Source organism: Heterodontus francisci, chromosome 2 (assembly GCF_036365525.1).
Source record: "Heterodontus francisci isolate sHetFra1 chromosome 2, sHetFra1.hap1, whole genome shotgun sequence".
In the NCBI taxonomy this organism is placed as follows: domain Eukaryota; kingdom Metazoa; phylum Chordata; class Chondrichthyes; order Heterodontiformes; family Heterodontidae; genus Heterodontus; species Heterodontus francisci.
Window position 1 is genome coordinate 53,867,701 of NC_090372.1, and position 22,160 is coordinate 53,889,860.

The 22,160-nt window shown below is 43.8% G+C and overlaps 1 protein-coding gene across 2 annotated transcripts in view; it reads right to left on the reverse strand.

Annotated features, from left to right (window-relative positions):
- tmem14ca (transmembrane protein 14Ca) overlaps positions 1–22,160 on the reverse strand; it is a 35,063-nt gene that overhangs the window by 1,521 nt on the left and 11,382 nt on the right. Inside the window, exons 2-4 of one of the 2 annotated variants that reach the window (XR_010976827.1) lie at positions 6,392–6,493; positions 2,480–2,567; positions 258–335 (exon numbers count right to left, since the gene is read on the reverse strand). Coding sequence is in view for 1 of the 2 variants with exons in the window: in XM_068050374.1 (XP_067906475.1) it covers positions 2,480–2,567; positions 6,392–6,493 (190 nt within the window). In the remaining variant the exon portion in view is untranslated. The remainder of the gene's footprint in view (positions 1–257; positions 336–2,479; positions 2,568–6,391; positions 6,494–22,160) is intronic. The other variant, XM_068050374.1, reaches the window with a different exon arrangement.

Below are 22,160 nucleotides of genomic sequence, written 5' to 3' on the forward strand. Positions count from 1 at the left end.
AAAACTGGTGGTTGTGTCTATTTACAACATAAGTGGACCAGAATTGGTTTGATTTGATTTGATGTCCTTAGAGGACAAGACACACCCAAAATTTTGTTGTGATCCTGTCTGCCATAGAATAATTCAAGTTCTCTGCAATTTGATAGTCATCATCAGGCAGGCTATAGAGTTCAGAGTGCTGCTGTGATTATACAGTAGGCTTAAGGAAGATACAAATTATGGAGAACAGTGATAATGGTAGAATGCACAAACTGGACCTTGCAGTTAACTTTGTGCAGATCCTCATTTAGTTTAAAACAGAAAATGCTGCAAATACTCAGCAGGTCTGGCAGCATCTGTGGAGAGAGAGAAACAGAGTTAGTGTTTCAGGTCGGTGACCCTCCGCAGCATTTTCTGCTTTTATTTCAGATTTCCAGCATCCACAGTACTTTCCTCTTGCTCTGTTATCTAGTGTTCTGCAACAAGAATCATAGTTTCCCTTGGCTGGTAAAATTAAAGGCTTTATACTATAATTAGTGGGTGAGTTACTTTGGAACCTTGTGTTCTTTTTCCTTCTGGAAGTAATAAAAATTCTTTACTTCAGAATGAAGGGATCAAGGTCAAAGCTACAACTTCCAGGCAGAAACATTCATTAAAATCCAAGAGGCTGGTGCACCATGGCTGCAGCCACAGCAGCAAGCAGCCTTTCTGGTCTGGCATGCGAGGCAAGGTTTTCCTTGGTCTGCCACTGCAGCCTGACTGGCCATTAGCACATGGGCAAGAAGCCCTTCCTTCCACTGCCTGCTCTGTGGGAAGGGCTTCACTAGGTCGGGCAGCCTGCACAAGCACTGGCACATCCATGCAGAGGAAAAGCCCTTCTGCTGTAAGGAGTTGTGACAAACACGTCCTGCACTCCAATCACATGCAAGTCCACCAACGCATGCATCCATCCATCCGGAGCAGGCAGCAATCAGCTTCAGGCTTGGCAAGCTCCACTTTCGTTTTCCTTTCCAGTTGTCTCTCCAGGCATATGTGCAACTGATCAGTTCCAGAACAGTCTTCAGGCTCCCACATACATGCAGAAGAACAGAAGTGCCTTGCAAGCAATAACTCTGAAAACTGTTAGATCTCTAACTTCTTCCAGTTCTGATAAAAGGGATGTGACCTGAACAGTTATCTGTTTCTTCCTTCACAGATGCTGCCTCACCTGCTGAGTATTTCCAGCATTTTCTGTTTTTACTGAAAATATAGCCAGCTGGAAGGAAAACTGCATGACAACCCTTATGTACTAAAAACGGGCCTTTTGTTTCAGGAATCAGGAAAAGTTTCTGATTCAACTGCAAAAGGCAGCCAGAGAGTACCCCAACAAATCGCTGAGTGATTAAAAGTGCTCACCTAGGATGACTTTGTAAAGGAATGCAGGTCAAAGCAGGCGGAATTGTAAATATTTTATGATAAACAAAGCTTTCTGGATGCAAGCCTCTCAAGAAATCACAACTAATTGTCTTATCACCTCAAAACTTTATTTTAGGGCATAAAATTCACTTAGTCAATGGTTGGGTTTTATTTTCATTTTTATCTCTACTTTCCTTGGTCCTTTGTTCTGTGTTCTAACCATTGAAAAGGAGTTCCACACCCTAGCCTGTGACATAGCATTCCACAAAAGCTCAGCAGAATAAATGTGGGAAATTTCAGTTCTGAGAAAAGAGATTTTTAGATGGACTAGCTCACACTTTTAAGATTATGAAGGGAACTGATGATGCTGATCCAGATAAACTGTTCACAGTAGTGAAGAGTTCATATCCTAGGGGACACAAACTAAAAATGAGTTAGGAGTAAAGAAAGAAAAAAAAAACAACTTTTGTATAGTAACTTTCACAACTTCAGAACATTCCAAAGTGCTTCACAGCCAACTAAATATTTTTGAAGTTTAGCCACAGTTGTAACGCAAGACTTGTGCACAATAAGGTCCCATAAACAGCAATGCGACCATGATCAGATAATCTGTTTTCTGGTGCTATTGGTTCAGAGATAAATATTAGCCAGGACAGCAGGGAGAACTCCCCTGCTCTTCTTCTGCATGGGACTGTCAGATTAGACTTTGTGTTTAAATTGCTCAGTTGGAACACGAACCCAGGACCTTCTGATTCAGAGGCAAAGCACTGCTGCTGAGCCACAGCTGACACTATATAGTGAGGGAAGTCAGGGAACTTTGTCACTTTAGAGAGTAATTGAGTTGTGGAATGAGTTACCAAAGCAGGACATTGAAACAGACAGTGTAAACAGGTTAAAGAGATAACAGATGTGTTTCTGGAGATGGAAGCGATTCAGGAATATGGTGAGAAGGTTCATCAAAATGGGACAGGCTTTTGGAATTTATGTTTTAATCAAAGATTTTTCAGCCCATATTTAAATGGCGTTGTTAGTGGGTCTAAAATCAATTTTTTTTTAAGCCGTTAAGCAATACTTGTTGGACGCACAGGGTGATGTAGATTATTACCTTGCTCCTGCAACTAAACCAGCTGGCATGAACTTTCCTGAATTGTAGAATCTCAATCCCATTATTCCAGTCAGTGCTCCTGAAGCAACTTTAAGATAAAAAGACAAAAAATTACTTAGTGAGAAGTTTAACAAAAGTGTTGGGTAAGGTTTTAGAACAATAATCAGTGAAAAAAAAAAAATCAGGCACTTGGAGAGGTTTGAGTTAAATAAGGAGAGCCAGTATGGATTTGTAAAAGGCAGATCATGCTTGATTGATCTAATTGAATTTTTTGATGAAGGGAATGCAATGGATGTTGTCTATATGGATTTTAAGAAAGCCACATAAAAGGCTGGTAAACAAAACTGAGGCTCATGGAACGGGAGGGTCAGTAGCAGCTTGGCTAAAAAATTGGATTAAGGACAGAAAACAGTCAGTCATGGTATATGGATTTTTTCTGATTGGAGGATGGTGGACAGTGGTGTTCCTCAAGGGTCAGTCCTAAGACCATTTTTGTTTAAACATATAAATGACTTGGATATTGGAATACAGAGTAAAATTTCAAAATTTGCTGATGATACCAAACTTGGAAGTGTGGCAGTTAGTGAGGATGATACAAAATCAACTGCAACAGGACACCAGTGGTTAGCACTGCAGCCTCACAGCTCCAGTGACCTGGGTTCGGTTCTGGGTACTGCCTGTGCGGAGTTTGCAAGTTCTCCCTGTGACCGCGTGGGTTTCCGCCGGGTGCTCCGGTTTCCTCCCACAGGAGGAAAGCACTGCTGCTGAGCCACAGCTGACACTATATATAGTGAGGGAAGTCAGGGAGCTTTGTCACTTGAGATTGGCCATTGTAAATTGCCCCTAGTGTAGGTAGGTGGTAGGAGGTTGGTGGGGATGTGGTAGGGAATATGGGATTAGCATAAATGGGTGGTTGTTGGTCGGCACAGACATAGACTAGCAGAATGGGCAGACAAGTGGCAGATAGAATTTAATACAGAAAAAAGTGTGATGTGATGCATTTTGACAGAAGCAATATAGACTTAATAACACAGTTCTAATGAGTGTGCAGGGACAAAGGGATTTGGGGATTCATGCGCCTCGGTCTTTGAAGATAGCAGAACATATTGGGAGAGGAATTAGCAGAGAATAAGGGATCTTGGGTTTCATAATCAGAGGCATGGAGTACAAAAGTAGGGAAGTTATGCTGAACTTTAAGCTCTGGTTAGGTCACAACTAGGGTATTGTGTCCAGTTATGGTCACCACACTTTAGGAAGGACACGCGGGTCCTTGACAGGGTGCAGAGGAGATTTATCAGAATGGTTCCAGGACTGCGAGATTTTAGCTATGAGGTTACGTTGTTCCCCTTGGAACAAAGGAGATTGCAGAGAAATTTGATACAGGTATATAAAATTATGGCAGCTTTTTAGACAGAGAAAAGCTATTCTGATTAGCTGATGGTACAAGGACGAGGGCACACAGATTTAAGGTTTTGAGCAAGAGATGCAGGGGGTTGTGAGGAAGAACTTTTTTTTCGCAGCAAGTAGTAGTGATCCCGGAAGTTGCTGCCTACGAGGCTGGTGGAAGTGAGACAATAATTTCAAAAGAAAATTGGATGGGCACTTGAGGGAAATAAACTTGGAGGGCTACAGGGTTAGAATGGGGAAACAGGACTGACTGGATTGCCGGCATGGACTCAATGGGCCAAATGGGCTCTTTTGTGTAAAAATGACGATGACTGTAAATGTAAAATTGACTGAATGTGTCTCAACTGCTGTTGTGTTATGTTGTGCTAGATAAATCTTGGACAACATATACATCAAACTAAAGTTGGCGATCAAAACAGAGCATACATCACTTTGGCATTAGCCTAAATGTATGAGAAATTAACTTACTGCATAGAGATCATTCACTTAATGTTTCCCTAGTCCTGTACGAGTCAAAGATTCACTGCATCTCACCACTAGGGATAGTGGCATAAACACACTAGGATATTTAAAGCTTTCCCAACTTTCACTTGTGTGACCAACTTAGGAATGGCTTTTCTACTCATTCTACAGCAATTTAAAATTGAATAGCAATTTAAAGTGTTAATGTTAGGTAAAGAGTTACAGCAGCAATACTGACATTGTGGTATTTAAAAAGGAAAAATCGAAAATTCCCACCTAAGTTGTATTCCTCAAATTTCAACGGACACTTAGAGAGGTTTGAGTTAAATTAAGGATAGCAGCATGGATTTGTAAAAAGGCAGATCATGCCTGACTAATTGAATTTTCTGATGAAGTAGCAGAGAAGGTTGATGAAGAGAATGCAGTGTATGTTGTTTATATGGATTTTAAGAAAGCATTTGATAAGGTACCACAAAAAAGGCTAGTTAAAAAAATTGAGGCCCGTGGAATAGGAGGGTCAGAGCCCAGTTGGATAAAAGAAATTGGCTTCAAGACAGAAAACAGTGAGTCATAGTAAATGGTTGCTTTTCAGACTGGAGGATGGTAGGCAGTGGCGTTTCCCCAAGAGTCAGTGCTGGGAGCACTTCTTTTTTTACGTAATATATAGACTTGGATATTGGAATACACAGTAGAATCTCAATTTGAAAAAAACAAACTTGGAGGTGCGGCAAACAGTTAGGATGATATGAACTGCCTACAGCAGGACATAGATAGGCTAGCAGAATGTGCAGAGAGGTAGCAGATGGAAGTTAATACCAACAAGTCTGAGGTGATGCATTTTGGCATAAGGAATAGAGACAGGCAATATATAATTAATGGCACTGTTCTAAAGAGTGGACAGAGGGATCTGGAACGCTCGTGTATAGATCTTTGAAGGTGGCAGGACATATTGAGAGTGGTTAACGAAGCATATGGGATCACGGGTTTCATAAATAGAGGCATTGGGTACAAAAGCAGGGAAGTTATGCTGAACCTCTATAAAGCTCTGGTTAGGGCCAACTGAAGTATTGTGTCCAGCTTTGGTCACCACACTTCAGGAAAGATGTGAGGGTCCTTGAGAGGGTGCAGAGGAGATTTACCAGAATGGTTCCAAGGATGGGGATTTCAGTTACACGTTAGGTTAGAAAAACTGGCTTTGTTCTCCTTAGACAAAGGAGATTGAGGGGAGATTTTATATGAGTGTACAAGATTATGACAGGCTTAGGTAAGTTAGACAAGGGAAAACTGTTCCCATTAACAAACAGTGCAAGGTCTAGGGGACACAGATTGAAACTTTTGGACAAAAAGATGCAGGGAAATATGAGGAAGCTCTTGTTTACACAGCGGATGGTAATGACCTAGAACCTGCTGCCCACAAGAGTGGTGGAAGCAGAGATGATCAATGACTTCAAGAGTACATTGGATGGCCACCTAAGAGAAATAGACTTGCAGGGCTATGGGGACCGAGCCGGGCAATGGCACTGACTGCATAGCTGTGGCCAATGGCCTCCTTTAAATTGGAGATTACAATTAGTCTGCCTTACTGAAGACTACTTATGAGGTTTAAATGCATGTTGCCATTAATTTGCATATATCTCAAGTTCCTGATATTAATAAGTCTTGTCCTGGTTTCGGATATATCCACTAATGAGAACACAGAACTAAAAATGGCCTTTTTCAAACCACCAGATCCACCAACTTGAAACCAGACAAGCCATGAAGAAAGAGATATAAGTACAATAATGTCTGGTCTTTGAAGGCTTAAGACCCTAGGACTGAAGGTTGCACACCCTTGGTTTACACAACCATCTCATGGGGAATTGATATACATTTAACTGCAACAAAGGATAGTAGCCATTGCAGGAAGCTGATCTTTTAAACTTGTTGATTATACACCCAGATAGTAACAGACCCAACAAACAGCAGGAAAGACATTTCTTACAGCTATATGAAATCCAAATACACAATACACAAGTTCATTCGAAATGTGGTCAGAATACTCACTCAGAGACAACCATATGTTCTTGGGGTCTTGAGTGATTTGGTAGGCACCGAACCCTGCCGCACTCCCAAATAACAGGCCAGCTGCGAGAGAAGGCACACTACCTGAGTGCAAAAGAAATTTAGATTAATTACTGAGCACCTGTCAAGATAATAATGTAATTCTCCACAAAACATTGTGGCGTTATGCAGTCTATAGAATAGCAAATGCACTTTAAAGATTATCTAGTTGGGAAGTATTTCCTGATAACGTGATAATGCAATATATAAATGCAAGCTCTCTGTTTGAAATAAGGTGAACAGAGAAGTTGGGTCAGTGAAGAACTCTTCCCATTAATTTCTTTACTGTTTATTTTTTAATTCTGCAGCCTTGCTGAACCATGAGAGAGAGACAGACACACACACACAAACAATGGCCTCAATATTAATATGAATGCAGCTTCTGAGCAAAGCGGGGGAGCTAGGTGGAGGTGGTGGAATTAGTGGGGGAAATCTGAGTTGGTGAGAATGTGCAATCATAACTGATTTGCACACATTAACTTTGCCTTCTGAGCTTAATGATGCCTCGCTGGATTTACTGCTAGGTGCAATCAGAGATATACCTTGCAGAGTAAGCTTGCAGAGAACAGAAAAACGGACTGTAAAAGCTTCTATAGATATGTGAAGAGAAAAAGATTAGTGAAGACAAACGTGGGTCAGAAACGGGGGAATTTATAATGGGGAACAAAGAAATGGCAGACCAATTAAGTACATACTTTGGTACTGTCTTCACAAAGCAGGACACAAATTACCTCCCAGAAATGTTGGGGAACATATGGTCCAGTGAGAAGGAGGAACTGTATGAAATCAGTATTAGTAGGGAAATGGTGTTAGGGAAATTGACGGGATTGAAGGCTGATAAATCCCCAGGCCTGATAATCTATATCCCAGAGTACTTAAGGAAGTGGCCCTAGAAATAGTAGATGCATTGCTGGTAATTTTTCAAAATTCTATAGACTCTGGAACAGTTCCAACGGATTGGAGAGTAGCTAATGTAACCCCTCTATTTAGAAAAAGGAGGTAGAGAGAAAACAGGGACTTGTATACCAGTTTGCCTGACATCAGTAGTGGGGAAAATGCTAGAGTCCATTATAAAAGATGTAATAGAAGAGCACTTGGAAAACAATGACAGGATCAGACAAAGTCAATATGGATTTACGAAAGGGAAATCATGCTTGACAAATCTACTGGAATTTTTTGAGGATGTAACTAGCAGAATAGATAAGGGAGAACCAGTGGATGTGGTGTATTTGGACTTTCAGAAGGCTTTCGATAAGGTCCCACATAAAAGATTAGCGTGCAAAATTAAAGCACATGGGATCGGTGGCAAGGTACTGACATGGATAGGGAACTGGTTGGCAGACAGGAAACAAAGAGTAGTAATAAATGGGTCTTTTTCCAAGTGGCAGGCAGTGACTAGTGGAGTACCACAGGGATGAGTGCTAGGACCCCAGCTATTCACAATATATATTAATATAGATGAGGGAATTAAATGTAATATATCCAAGTTTGCAGACAGCATAAAGCTGGGTGGGAGTGGGAGCTGTGAGGATGCAGAGAAGCTCCAGTGTGATTTGGACAGGTTGAGTGAGTGGGCAAATAAATGGCAGATGCAGTATAATGTGGATAAATGGGAGATTATCCACTTTGGTGGTAAAAACAGAAAGGCAGATTATCTGAACGGCAATAGATTGGGAAAAGGGGAGGTGCAGCGAGACTTGGGTGTCCTTGTGCACCAGTCACTGAAAGTAAGCATGCAGGTGCAGCAGGCAGTTAAGAAGGCAAGTGGTATGTTGGCCTTCATAGCGAGAGGATTCGAGTACAGGAGCAAGGATGTCATGCTGCAATTATATAAGGCCTCGCTGAGACCACATCTGGAGTATTGTGTGCAGTTTTGGTCTCCTTATCTGAGGAAGGATGTTCTTGCTACGGAGGGAGTGCAGCGAAGGTTCACCAGACTGATTCCTGGGATGGCAGGACTGACGTATGAAGAGAGATTAGGTCGATTAGGCTTGTATTCACAAGAGTTTAGAAGAATGAGAGGGGATCTCATAGAAACCTACAAAATTCAAACAGGACTGGACAGACTAGATGCAGGAAGGATGTTCCCGATGGTGGGGGGAGTCCAGGACCAAGGGTCACAGTCTAAGGATGAGGGGTAAGCCATTTAGGACTGAGATGAGGAGAGATTTCTTCACCCAGAGAGTGGTGAACCTGTGGAATTCTCTACCACAGAAAGCGGTTGAGGCCAAATCATTAAATATATTCAAGAAAGAGTTAGATAGAGTTCTTAGGGCTAATGGGATACGGGGAGAAAGCAGGACCAGGTTACTGAGTTTGGATGATTAGCCATGATCGTATTGAATGGCAGAGCAGGCTCGAAGGGCCGAATGGCCTACTCCTGCTCCTATTTTTCTATGTTTCCCAAGCAATAGGAAGAAGAAACCTACTACTCTCACTAAGACATGATTTGAAGTAGCTGAGGTGAGTGGCAGGAGTATTGTGGACACGTCATGACTGTAATTTAGGAAGCTTTTTTTTTGGCCTAAATAGGTCAGAAAAAGTGAGTACATTTGCTGATTCAAATACATGCTTGCAGTTTCAGACTGTCTTGCCAAGTGTACTCCATTACAACACTCCTCACAACCTGCTCAACTTTCAGGAGCACTCAAGCCTTCACTTTCTCACCACTCACCACCTCCCCATTTATCCATCCACTGTTGAAACTCACCCCAATCTTTATGCAATGTGATGCATCTGTCTCAGTCACTTCCACAAATGCACTGAATTCACTGGGTGAAATAGCTCACACTCACCCTCAGGTTTGTTTTTTCACCATTTTAGAAAGCAGTACAAATCGCAATGGATATGGAAAAGACTGAAGGTGTACCACCACAAATAAGCCAGCTCATTGATGCAGTGGAAGACACCATTGAGATAAGTGGCACATTCTGTATCCCTCTCAGTTGGAGATGGAGAGACAAGGAGCTCACAGAGAGCAAGTGACAGAACTACAAATGTACCTGACACATTTGGCAGTACTGATTAGGGAAGACATTGCAGTGTTGGAGAGAGAGAGAGGGGATAAAGGAGAAAATGTAGAAATAGGGCACGATATAAATTGATGCCATGGTAGAAGGATCATGGGAAATTATGTCAGGCAAAACACTTGCAGCAGCTAGAAAGCGAAGTCCTTGTAGAAACTTCAAATTTCTCGTGTAAGCTAAAAGAGCAGATGTGCTGCAGACTGTGAAATAAGAGACCATGGGTTGGAGCACCTCGAAATGAGGGGAAGTAGAACAATGGGGACTATGGAGAACCATACATGATCATGTTCAGACTAATACAGTTAACGTGGAATTCACATGACTGGTGGAGAAAAGCATGCACAGGGCGTGACCATCATTGGGCACTGGAAGGGGTTAAATGGATAAAAGCCAGGATAAAAGAGGCCCTCACAATCGAGCCCAGGCAGCAGCAAAGAACCAGAAGACAAGAGGAAAAGAGAAAGAAGCCTGAAGACCAAAGAAGCAAGTGGAGACATCCACTTTTCCATCCAGACTTAATACAGGTAGTATAGCCCACGTTAAACTGTAAATTGCTGCCCGAGTTTATTGCCATAGTTTGCATGAAACTTAAACTTGTTCTAACTTTGTCTCAAGTAGTTTCACAACTGAACTTTGTTGCCACGCGCATTCCTGCATTAGTAAGGGGGACAAACCCTACAAAATTACATCTGGTGACCAAGGCAAGATGTGGCTAAGTTGTGAAAATTGAGAGCAAGGAAGAATCTCGATATTAGCGAGTCCGGCCAACACTTGGGATGGGAAACTTATGGCCAATTGTACCCCCGCTCACCCTATTGATCTGGTAACATTGCACCAGCAGTATCCACCGTATGTGACAGTGAGCCTGTAGCATGAACAAGGCAGGCCCCTGCCACATGGGCCTTAGGTACCATCCTGGCCACTATCACTAGTCCTGGCACCCAACTATTAATGTTCCAAAAGTCAACAAATGCCTTTCCGGTGGCGTGTGTTCCATAAAGGAGGAACTGCAATTCCTTTCCCACACTCACCCAGTGGGCGGCCAGTAACTTTGTAAAAGCTTGCTAAGGTAGCATGGTGGCCTAACATGACTGCAACATAATCCCTTCCCCAACACGAACCAGGCTCTCCTCCAGAGTAGCCCACCTTCAGAGAGACCCTCGACATACTTGCAAATTGGCTTCATTGATCCATGCCTTAAGGGAATCATGCCTATGCTCTGGTCATGGTGAACTACTTTCTAAATGCACCGAGGCTTTCTCCTGACATTCCAATACCACAATCTGCTGCCAAAACTTTATTGAGTAAGGTGATCTGCAGGTCGGGAGCGATCAGGGATCAGGAAAAGCTTTCACTGCAAGAAATAATGGGAATAAAACATAAGTTACACATCTCCCACCATCCCCAGTCTTTGGGAGTAGTGGAGAGGGGCAATAGGTCCCTGAAAACAATGTTGAAGAAACTATGTGCAGATCACCCCACTCATGGGCTAGTATGCTGCCAATGTGTTTAATGGTGATCCACTCAACCCCACACAAAACGCGAGTATCACCATAATAAATAAAAACAGAAAGTGCTGGGAATACTCAGCAGGTCTGGTAGCAAGTGTGGAGAGAGAAACAGAGTTTCAGGTCTGTGACCTTTCATCAGAACTGTGACCGGGAAGCTAATGAGAACGCAGGACATCTGACACTGCCATGCATGAGCCCTCTACTATAGCAGCCATGTAGTTCTAGCAGGTTGGAACATGTAATAGAGTATACAATCAGATGAATCAGTCTGTAGTACAAAGGCTGGGGAAGTCAAAGAAGCAGATCAAGAGATACTTCAACAAAAAGGTGTAACCATTTGAGTATCAATTGGGAGACATGGTTATGGTGCTGAATTATGGCAAAAAGGAACATGCCTTTGAACCCAAATGGAAGGGGCCATACCCAATTACGGACCACTTGATTCTTGCAGTCTATTTGGTTAAGTTCCCAGGAAAAAGGAAGTATTCTATAGGCTGCTAAACAGTGAGAAGGGATAAAGGAGCAAATCTGCAAAGAAATCACCGAGATGCGCGAGAACTACAGAGTGATATTGGGCAACTTTAATTAACCAAATCTCAATTGGAATAATGTTACAGTAAAAGGAAAGGAGAGAGAAGAATTTCTGAAACGTGTTCAGGAGAACTTCCTTGACCAGTATGTTCTCGGTCCAACCAGGAAGGAGGGATTGCTGCATCTAATGCTGGGGAATGAGGTGGGCCAAGGGAACTCAGTGTCTGGGGGGTACACTTGAGTAAAAGTGATCAACATATCATAAGATTTAGATTAGTAACGAAGAGCAATGAACAAACTAAAATTGAACTTATAAATTGGAAGAGGGCTAATTTCAATGGATTGAGAGGAGATCTAGCCAGGGTAAAATGGAACCAAAGTTCAACAGCAAAAACTTCAACGGAACAGGTGATCCTTCAGGAAGAGATGTTTCAGGTACAGGCTAGGTACATTCCAAGAAGAGGGAAAGGCAAGGAAAGCAAAGCCAGGGCTCCATGGATGATGAGGGAGATACAGAATATGAACAAAAAAAAAAGGGTGTATGATGCAAGTCAGGTGAATTACTCACATGAGTACCAGGCTAAATACAAAAAGTTGAGAAGTGAAGTAAAGAGGAAATAGACTGGAAAAGATAGAATAGAGATTAGAATGGCAGTTAACAAAAAAAAAAAGAGAACCCAAAAATCTTCTACTGGCATGTAAATAGTAAGTGGGTAGTAAGAGACAGGCAGGGCCTATTAGGGTCAAAGAGCGTGATATATGCTTAGAGGCACAGGCTTAATGAGAACTTTGTATCCTTGTTTACTAAGGACAAGGATATCAGTAGAAGCGCAATGTGATACAGGTAATGATGGTAGAGGTGTGCAAAGGAAACCCGACCCAAGTCCGAATGCTGGACCCGGAAGCCCGACCCAACCCAAACCTGACACATGCCGTCGGATCCCGTCGTGGTCAGGTCAGGTAGCAGGCCTTTACCCATGTACTGATGTAAAGGCCTGCCACCCGACCCGACCCCGACGTATCAGGTTCGGGTCTAGCGGGGTCGGACTTCCAGGTCCAGAATTCGGGCTCGCGTCGGGTTTCCTTTGCACACCTCTAAATGACGGGGTGAAAATTAATCAGCAGGATGTACGTAGTAGCTGGCTATGCTTAGAGTGGATAAGTCACCTGGTCCAGATAGCTTACATCCCAGGTTGCGAAAGGAAGTTGAGGTGGAGATAGCAGAAGGACTTGCCATAATCTTTCAATCTTCCCTAGATAAGGGGAGATGCTAGAGGATTGGAAAGTGGCAAATGTGACACCCTTGTTTCAGAAAGAATGTAAGGCCATTCCTAATAACTACTTGTTGGTCAGTTTGCATTAGTGGTGGGTAAGGTTTTAGAAACAATAATCAGGGGGAAAAAAATTAGCAGGCACTTGGAGAGGTTTGAGTTAAGGAGAGCCAGCATGGATTTGTAAAAGGCAGATCGTGCTTGACTAACCTAACTGAATTTTTTGACGAAGTAACTAAGAAGAAGGGAATGCAGTGAATATTGTCTACAAGGAGTTTAAGAAAATGCTTTGCAAATTACCGCATAAAAGGCTGATTAACAAAATTGAGGCTCATGGAATAGGAGGGCCAGTGTCAGCTTGGATAAAAAATTGCCTTAACAATAGAAAACAGCAAATCGTGGTAAATGATTGTTTTTCCAGACTGGAGGATGGTAACCAGGTGTTCCTCAAGGGTCAGTGCAAGGACCACTGCTTTTTTTGATTATATAAAAATAAATGATTTGGAAATCTGGAATAGAGTAACATTTCAAAATTTGCCCACGTCACCAAACTCGGACGCATGGCAAACAGTATGGATAGTATCAAGCGACTGCAACAGGACACTGATAGGCTAATAGAATGGGCAGACAAGTGACAGATGAAAATTAATACAAAAACGTGAGTCACAGAATCACAGAATAGTTACAGCACAGAAGGAGGCCATTCAGCCTGTCGTGTCCTTGCTGGCTCTCTGCAAGAGCAACTCACCTAGTCCCATTCCAGATCCTAACTGCTGCTTAAAAACATCTTTCCTCATGTTGCCATTGCTTCTTTTGCCAATCACCTTAAATTGGTGTTCTCTGGTTCTGGATCCTTTGGCCAATGAGAACAGTTTCTCCCTATCTACTCAGTCCAGACCCCTTATGATTTTGAACATCTCTCTCAAGTCTCCTCTTAATCTTCCCTTCTCTAAAGCGAATAGACCCAGTTTCTACAACCTATCCACGTAACTGAGGTTCCTCATCCCTGGAGCCATTCTCGTGTATCTTTTCTGCACCTTCTCTAATGCCTTAACATACTTCCATAAGTGTGGTGCCCAGAACTGGATATAATACTCCAGTTGAAGCCAAAGCAGTATTTTATACAGGTTTATCATAACTTCCTTGTTTTTGTACTCTATCCTCCTATTTATAAAGCCCAGGATCCCATATGCTTTATTAACCACTTTCTCAACCTGCCTTGCAATCTTCAATGATTTGTGCACATATTCCCCAAGTCTCTCTGCTCCTTTAGAACTGTACCCTTCATTTATATTGCCTCTACTCATTCTTCATACCAAAATGAATCATTTCACACTTTCCTGCATTCATTCATTTTGGCAGAAGGGATAGGAAGAGGCAATATAGACTTAATGGCACAGTTCTAAAGAACATGCAGGGTCAGAGGGACCTAGGGGTTCATGTGCATAGATCTTTGAAGGTGGCAGGACAAATTGAGTGCAGCAAAGCATATGGGATCTTCGGCTTCATAAATAGAGGTATTGAATGCAAAAGCAATGGATTATGCTGAACCTTTATAAGGCTCTGGTTAGGCCACAATTAAGAGTATTGCATCCAGTTCTAGTCACCATGCTTGCGGAAGGATCGGAGGATCCTTGAGAGGGTGCAGAGGAGATTTACTAGAATGGTTCCAGGGATGAGGAATTTTAGCTACAAGGTTAGGTTGGAGAAGCTAGGGTTTCTCTCCTTGGAGCAAAGGAAGTTGAGGGGAGATTTGATAGATGTGAAGAAGATTATGACAGATTTGGATAAGGTAGACAAAGAAAAGTGTTGCCAGCAGCTGATGGTACAAGGATTCACAAACACCGATTTAAGGTTTTGGGCAAGAGATATTGGGGGGGGTGGGGAAGAGCCGGATGGGAGGAAGAACTTTCTTTTAACACTGCAAGTGGTAATGACCCTGCCACTCATTGCCTACGAGGGTGGAAGCGGAGACGATGAATCATTTAGAACGGAAACTGGAGAAACACTTGTGGGAAATAAAGATGCAGGGATGGAGGAGGGGAGCGGGACTGACTGGAATGCTCTGAGAGCTGGCATGGGCTTGATGGACCAACGATATCCTTCTGTGCTGTAATAACTATGACCACCTGCCCTGCCATGTTTATCTAACATTATTTATTTGATTAATTATTAATAGAATTGATTTTAGTTTAATTATTTAATTGGTTTAAGTTACTAATTTAATAAAAGTAAAATAATAGCAAGTTACAGTTTCCCCTTGACATTCAATGGCATTATCATAATTGAAACCCCCATCAACATCCTGGCAGTCACCATTGACCAGAAACTTAACTGCAGCAGCCATATAAATACTTTGGCAGGTCAGAAGCTGGGTATTCTGCAGTGAATGACTCACATCCTGGCTTTCCAAACTCTGTCCACCATCTACAAGGCACAAATCAAAAGTGTGATGGAATACTCTCCACTTGCCCGGATAGATGCTGCACCAACACTCAAGTACTTCAACACCATCCAGGACAAAGCAGCCAACATGGATTGTCATAAATAAAAAGTGCTAGAAATACTCAGCAGGTCTGGCAGCATCTGTGGGGCGGCACAGTGGTTAGCACCGCAGCCTCACAGCTCCAGCGATCCGGGTTCAATTCCGGGTACTGCCTGTGTGGAGTTTGCAAGTTCTCCCTGTGTCTGCGTGGGTTTCCTCCAGGTGCTCCGGTTTCCTCCCACATGCCAAAGACTTGCAGGTTGAAAGGTAAATTGGCCATTAGAAATTGCCCCTAGTAGGGAAAATATAGGGACAGGTGGGGATGTGGTAGGAATATGGAATTAGTGTAGGATTAGTATAAATGGGTGGTTGATGGTCGGCACAGACTCGGTGGGCCGAAGGGCCTGTTTCAGTGCTGTATCTCTAAACTAAACTAGAAGCAAAGTTAATGTTTCAGCTGTGACCTTTCATCAGAACTGGCAAAGGTTAGAAAAGAATTAGCTTTTAAGCAAGTGAATGGGAGGGGGTGGGGGGAAGAGAACAAAAGAGGTGTTTGATCGGGCAGAGGGCAGGAGAGATTAAATAACAAAGCTATCCTGGGACAAAGGCAGAGTGTGTATTAACACACTGATTGTCACCCCACCTCTTAAAAGCTAACTCCAGCCACCACCTGCTTAGTTGTATTATGTACCATCTACAAGGTTTGCGTCTGCCTGCAATGAATTTGGCCTAACCATCAGCCTCAAGAAAACGAACATCATGGGGCAGGATGTCAGAAATGCTCCATCCATCAATATTGGCGACCACGCTCTGGAAGTGGTTCAAGAGTTCACCTACCTAGGCTCAACTATCACCAGTAACCTGTCTCTAGATGCAGAAATCAACAAGCGCATGGGTAAGGCTTCCACTGCTATGTCCAGACTGGCCAAGAGAGTGTGGGAAAATGGCGCACTGACACGGAACACAAAAGTCCGAGTGTATCAGGCCTGTGTCCTCAGTACCTTGCTCTACGGCAGCGAGGCCTGGACAACGTATGCCAGCCAAGAGCGACGTCTCAATTCATTCCATCTTCGCTGCCTTCGGAGAATACTTGGCATCAGGTGGCAGGACTATATCTCCAACACAGAAGTCCTTGAAGCGGCCAACACCCCCAGCTTATACACACTACTGAGTCAGCGGCGCTTGAGATGGCTTGGCCATGTGAGCCGCATGGAAGATGGCAGGATCCCCAAAGACACATTGTGCAGCGAGCTCGCCACTGGTATCAGACCCACCGGCCGTCCATGTCTCCGTTATAAAGACGTCTGCAAACGCGACATGAAATCGTGTGACATTGATCACAAGTCGTGGGAGTCAGTTGCCAGCGTTCGCCAGAGCTGGCGGGCAGCCATAAAGACAGGGCTAAATTGTGGCGAGTCGAAGAGACTTAGTAGTTGGCAGGAAAAAAGACAGAGGCGCAAGGGGAGAGCCAACTGTGTAACAGCCCCGACAAACAAATTTCTCTGCAGCACCTGTGGAAGAGCCTGTCACTCCAGAATTGGCCTTTATAGCCACTCCAGGCGCTGCTTCACAAACCACTGACCACCTCCAGGCGCGTATCCATTGTCTCTCGAGATAAGGAGGCCCAAAAGAAAGAAGAACAAGATACACTGCAGTAATCGCCAAGTCTTCGATAGCACCTCCCAAACTCTCAACCTCTACCTCTTCGAAGGACAAGGGCAGCTAATATATGGGAATATCAGTATCTCCAAGTCACACAACATCCTGACTTGGAAATATCACCATTCCTTCGTAGTCACTGGGTCAAAATGCTAGAGCAGTGTGGGAGTACCGTCACCACATGGATTCAGTGGTTCAACAGACAGCTCACTATCAATTTTTCAAGGACACTTGGGGATGGACAGTAAATGCTAGTAATGTGCACATCCCTCCTATTTAATTAAAAAAAGCAGTAAGTGCAAGATGACAAAATTATAATTCACCAAAGGTATGCACATTGGTGTTTGACCAAATACTATGTTAAGTTTATTTTCTAAATAATGTCACATAAAATTTATTATTTGGCACCACTTCTACGTCTTTCCCATTATTGCGTTCGAAGTACAACTCACCCTTTCACTTGTTTCATGATCAATGTCTATACACACCGAGTCCCAAATGGGTGGCTAAGTTGTTGAAGAATTGTGTAGTGCGATGTGGGTTTGGGGGGTTGGGGGTGGGTGCGGGGGGGAATGGTCTTGTGATGGAAGCAGTCCATAGGATTCAACCTCATAGTACCATGGATTCATTACTGTACAGAAAGAGGCCATTGAGCAAGGTGTTTCCATGCTGGCTCTCTGCAACAGCAGCCAAGTAGCCCCACTTCCCCGCTCTTTCCCCGTAGCGGATGTGGAAAGGATGCTTCCTCTTGTGCGAGAATCTAGAACTAGGGGTCACTGTTTAAAAATAAGGAGTCACCCATTTAAGACAGAGATGAGGAGAAATGTTTTTCTCTCAGAGGGTCGTGAGTCTTCAGTCTCTTCCTCAAAAGACAATGGAAGCAGAGTCTTTGAATATTTTTAAGGCAGAGGGAGATAGATTCTTGATAAGGGGGTGAAAGGTTATCAGGGGTAGGTGGAAATGTGGAGTAATCAGTTCAGCCATGAACATATTGAATAGCATAGCTAGTTCGAGGGGCCGAATGGCCTACTCCTGCTCCTAATTCGTATGTTTACACTTACCAAGTGTATGTAGCCAAATTTGAGGATAATACAAAGATAGGTAGGAAAGCAAGCTGCGAACAGGACACAAAGTGTTCGCAAAGAGATTATGGATAGGTTAAGTGAGTTGGCAAAAATTTGGTAGATGGAATATAATGTGGAAAAATGTGAGGTTGCCCACTTTGGCAGGAAAAATAGAAACGTAGAATATTATTTACATGGAGTGAGACTGCAGAATGCTGCAGTACAGAGGGATCTCTGTGTCCTTGTACATGAATCACAAAAAGTTAGCATGCAGGTACAGCAAATAATTGGGAAGGCAAATGGAATGTTTGCATTTATTGCAAGGGGAATTGAGTATAAAAGTAGGAATGTCTTGCTACAAATGTACAGGGCATTGGTGAGACTGCACCGAGGGGATTAAGTTAAGCATGCTTACTTTCATCGGTCGGGGCATAGAGTATAAAAATTGGCAAGTCATGCTGCAGCTGTACAGAACCTTAGTTAGGCCACACTTGGAATATTGCGTACAATTCTGGTCGCCACACTACCAGAAGGATGTGGAGGCTTTGGAGGGGGTACAGAAGAGGTTTACCAGGATGTTGCCTGGTCTGGAGGGTATTAGCTATGAGGAGAGGTTGGATAAACTCGGATTGTTTTCACTGGAACGACGGAGGTGGAGGGGCGACCTGATAGAGGTTTATGGACCCCGGAAGTGCAGAAGGTTTTAGTTTAGACAGGCATCATGATCGGTGCAGGCTTGGAGGGCCTGCTGTACTGTACTATTCTTTGTTCTTTGAGAGTACTGTGCAGAGTTTTGGTCTCCTTACTTAAGGGGGGGATGTACTTGTATTGGAAGCAGTTCCCAGAAGGTTCACGAGGCTGATTCCTGGCATGAAGAGCTGTCTTATGAGAAAAGATTAAACAGGTTGGGCCTAGACTCATTGGCATTCAGAAGAATAAGAGGTGATCTTATTGAAACATCTAATTTTCTGAGGGGGCTTGACAGGATAGATGCTGAGAAGCTATTTCCCTTCGTGGGAGAAGCCAGAACTAGGGGACACAGTTTCAAAATAAGGGAGCCTCCCTTTTAAGATGGAGATGAGGAGGAATTTCTTCTCTCAGAGGGTCAAAAATCTTTGGAATTCTCTTCCTGGAGAGCAGTGGAGGCCGGGTCATAGAATATATTCAAGGCTGAGCTGGACAGATTTTTGACCTACAAAGGAGTCAAGGGTTATTGGGGGGGGGGGGGGGGGGGTGGTGGCAAGCAGGAAAGTGGAGTTAAGGCGACAATCAGATCAGCCATGAAGGATGGGAACAGACGAAGCCCTTGAGGAACATAAAGTAGGAAGGAACTTAAGCAAGGAGTCATGGAAAGTCATTAGCAAACAGGATTAAGGAGAATCCCAAGGCTTTTTGTATGTATATAAAGAGCAAGAGGGTAACCAGGGAAAGGGTTGGCCCACTCAAGGACAGAGGAGGGAATCTATGTGTGGAGCCAGAGGAAATGGGCGAGGTACTAAATGAGTACTTTGCATCAGTATTCACCAAAGAGAAGGACTTGGCGGATGAAGAGTCTAAGGAAGGGAGTGCAGATAGTCTGGGTCATGTCGTTATCAAAAAGGAGGAGGTGTTGGGTGTCTTGCAAAGCATTAAGGTAGATAAGTCCCCAGGGCCTGATGGGATCTACCCCAGACTACTGAGGGAGGCAAGGGAAGAAATTGCTGGGGCCTTGACAGAAATCTTTGCATCCTCATTGGCTACAGGTGAGGTCCCAGAGGACTGAAGAATAGCCAATGTTGTTCCTTTGTTTAAGAAGGGTAGTAAGGATAATCCAGGAAATTATAGGCCGGTGAGCCTTACGTCAATGGTAGGGAAATTAGAGAGGATTCTTCGGGACAGGATTTACTCCCATTTGGAAACAAATTAACTTATTAGAGAGAGGCATCATGGTTTTGTGAAGGGGAGGTCGTGTCTCACTAACTTGATAGAGTTTTTTGAGGAAGTGACGAAGATGATTGATGAAGGAAGGGCAGTGGATGTTGTCTATATGGACTTCAGTAAAGCCTTTGACAAGGTTCCTCCTGGCAGACTGGCAAAAGGTGAAGTCACACGGGATCAGAGGTGAGCTGGCAAGATGGATTCAAAACTGGCTCGGTCATAGAAGACAAATGGTAGCAGTGGAAGGGTGCTTTTCTGAATGGAGGGCTGTGACTAGTGGTGTTCCGCAGGGATCAGTGCTGGGACCTTTGCTGCTTGTATTATATATAAATGATTTGGAGGGAAATGTAGCTGGTCTGATTAGTAAGTTTGCAGACGACACAAAGGTTGGTGAAGTTGCGGATAATGATGAGGATTGTCAGAGGATACAGCAGGAAATAGATCGGTTGGAGACTTGGGCGGAGAAATGGCAGATGGTGTTTAATCCGGACAAATGTGAGGTAATGCATTTTGGAAGATCTAATACAGGTGGGAAGTATACAGTAAATGGCAGAACCCTTTGGAGTACTGACAGGCAGAGAGATCTGGGCGTACAGGTCCACAGGTCACTGAAAGTGGCAACGCAGGTGGATAAGGTAGTCAAGAAGGCATACAACATGCTTGCCTTCATTGGTTGGGGCATAGAGTATAAAAATTGGCTAGTCATGCTGCAGCTGTACAGAACCTTAGTTAGGCCACACTTACCATATTGCGTGCAATTCTGGTCACCACACTACCAGAAGGACGTGGAGGCTTTGGAGAGGGTACAGAAGAGGTTTACCAGGATGTTGCCTGGTCTGGAGGGCATTAGCTATGAGGGGAGGTTGGATAAACTCGGATTGTTTTCACTGGAACGACGGAGGTGATGGGGCGACATGATAAAAAGTTTACAAAGTTATGAGTGGCATGGACAGAGTGGATAGCCAGAAGCTTTTTCCCCCAGGGTGGAAGAGTCAGTTACTCGGGGACATAGGTTTAAGGTGCGAGGGGCAAAGTTTAGAGGGGATGTGCAAGGCAAGTGAGGGTGGTGAGTGCCTGGAACGTGCTGCCGGGGGAGGTGGTGGAAGCAGGTACGATAGCGACATTTAAGAGGCATCTTGACAAATACATGAATAGGATGGGAATAGAGGGATACGGTCCACGGAAGTGCAGAAGGTTTTATTTTAGACAGGCATCAAGGTCGGCGCAGACTTGGAGGGCCGAATGGCCTGTTCCTGTGCTGTACTGTTCTTTATTCTTTGAATGGTGGAACAGGCTTGCCGGGGGGGGGGGGGGGGGGGGTGCGGTCGAATGGCCTATTCCTGTGCCTATATCTTATGTTTATACGCTACTTCTCTGCACTAAATTCCACCTATCCAACCAGCCTGTCCTGCAGAGGATAATGGTTGTGGGCTGTTTTCGTGATTGGAAGCCTGTGACCAGTGGTGTACCAGAGGGATCGATGTTCGGACCCTTGCTGTTTGTAGTTTGCATTAATGATTTAGACGTGAATATAGGAAGTATGATAAGTAAGATCGTAGATGCCACAAAAATTGGTGGTGTTGTAAATAGTGAGGAGCAAAGCTTTAGATTACAGGACGATATAGATGGGCTGGTAAGATGGGCAGAGCAGTGGCAAATGGAATTTAATCCTGAAAAGTGTAATGCATTTTGGGAGGACTAACAAGACATGGGAATATACAATGGATGGGAGGACCCCAAGAAGTACAGAAGGACCTTGGTGTAGTTGTTCATAGATCACTGAAGGCATCAGCACAGGTAGATAAGGTGGTTAGGAAGGCATATGGGATACTTGCCTTTATTAGCCGAGGCATAGAATATAAGAGCAGGGAGGTTATGGTGGAGCTATATAAAACTTTAGTTAGGCCACAGCAGGAGTACTGTGCACAGTTCTGGCCACCACACTATAGGAAGGATGCGACTGCACTGGAGAGGGTGCAGAGGAGATTCACCAGGATGTTGCCTGGGCTGGAGTATTTCAGCTATGAAGAGAGACTGAAAAGGCTAGGGTTGTTTTCCTTGGAACAGAGAAGGCTGAGGGGTGTACAAGATTATGAGGGGCATTGATAGGTTAGATAGGAAGAAACTTTTTCCCTTAGCAGAGGGGTCAAGAACCAGGGGGCATAGATTTAGGATAAGGGGCAGGAGGGGGATTTGAGGAAAAAAAATTTCACCCACAGCGTGTCTGGAATCTGGAACACACTGCCTA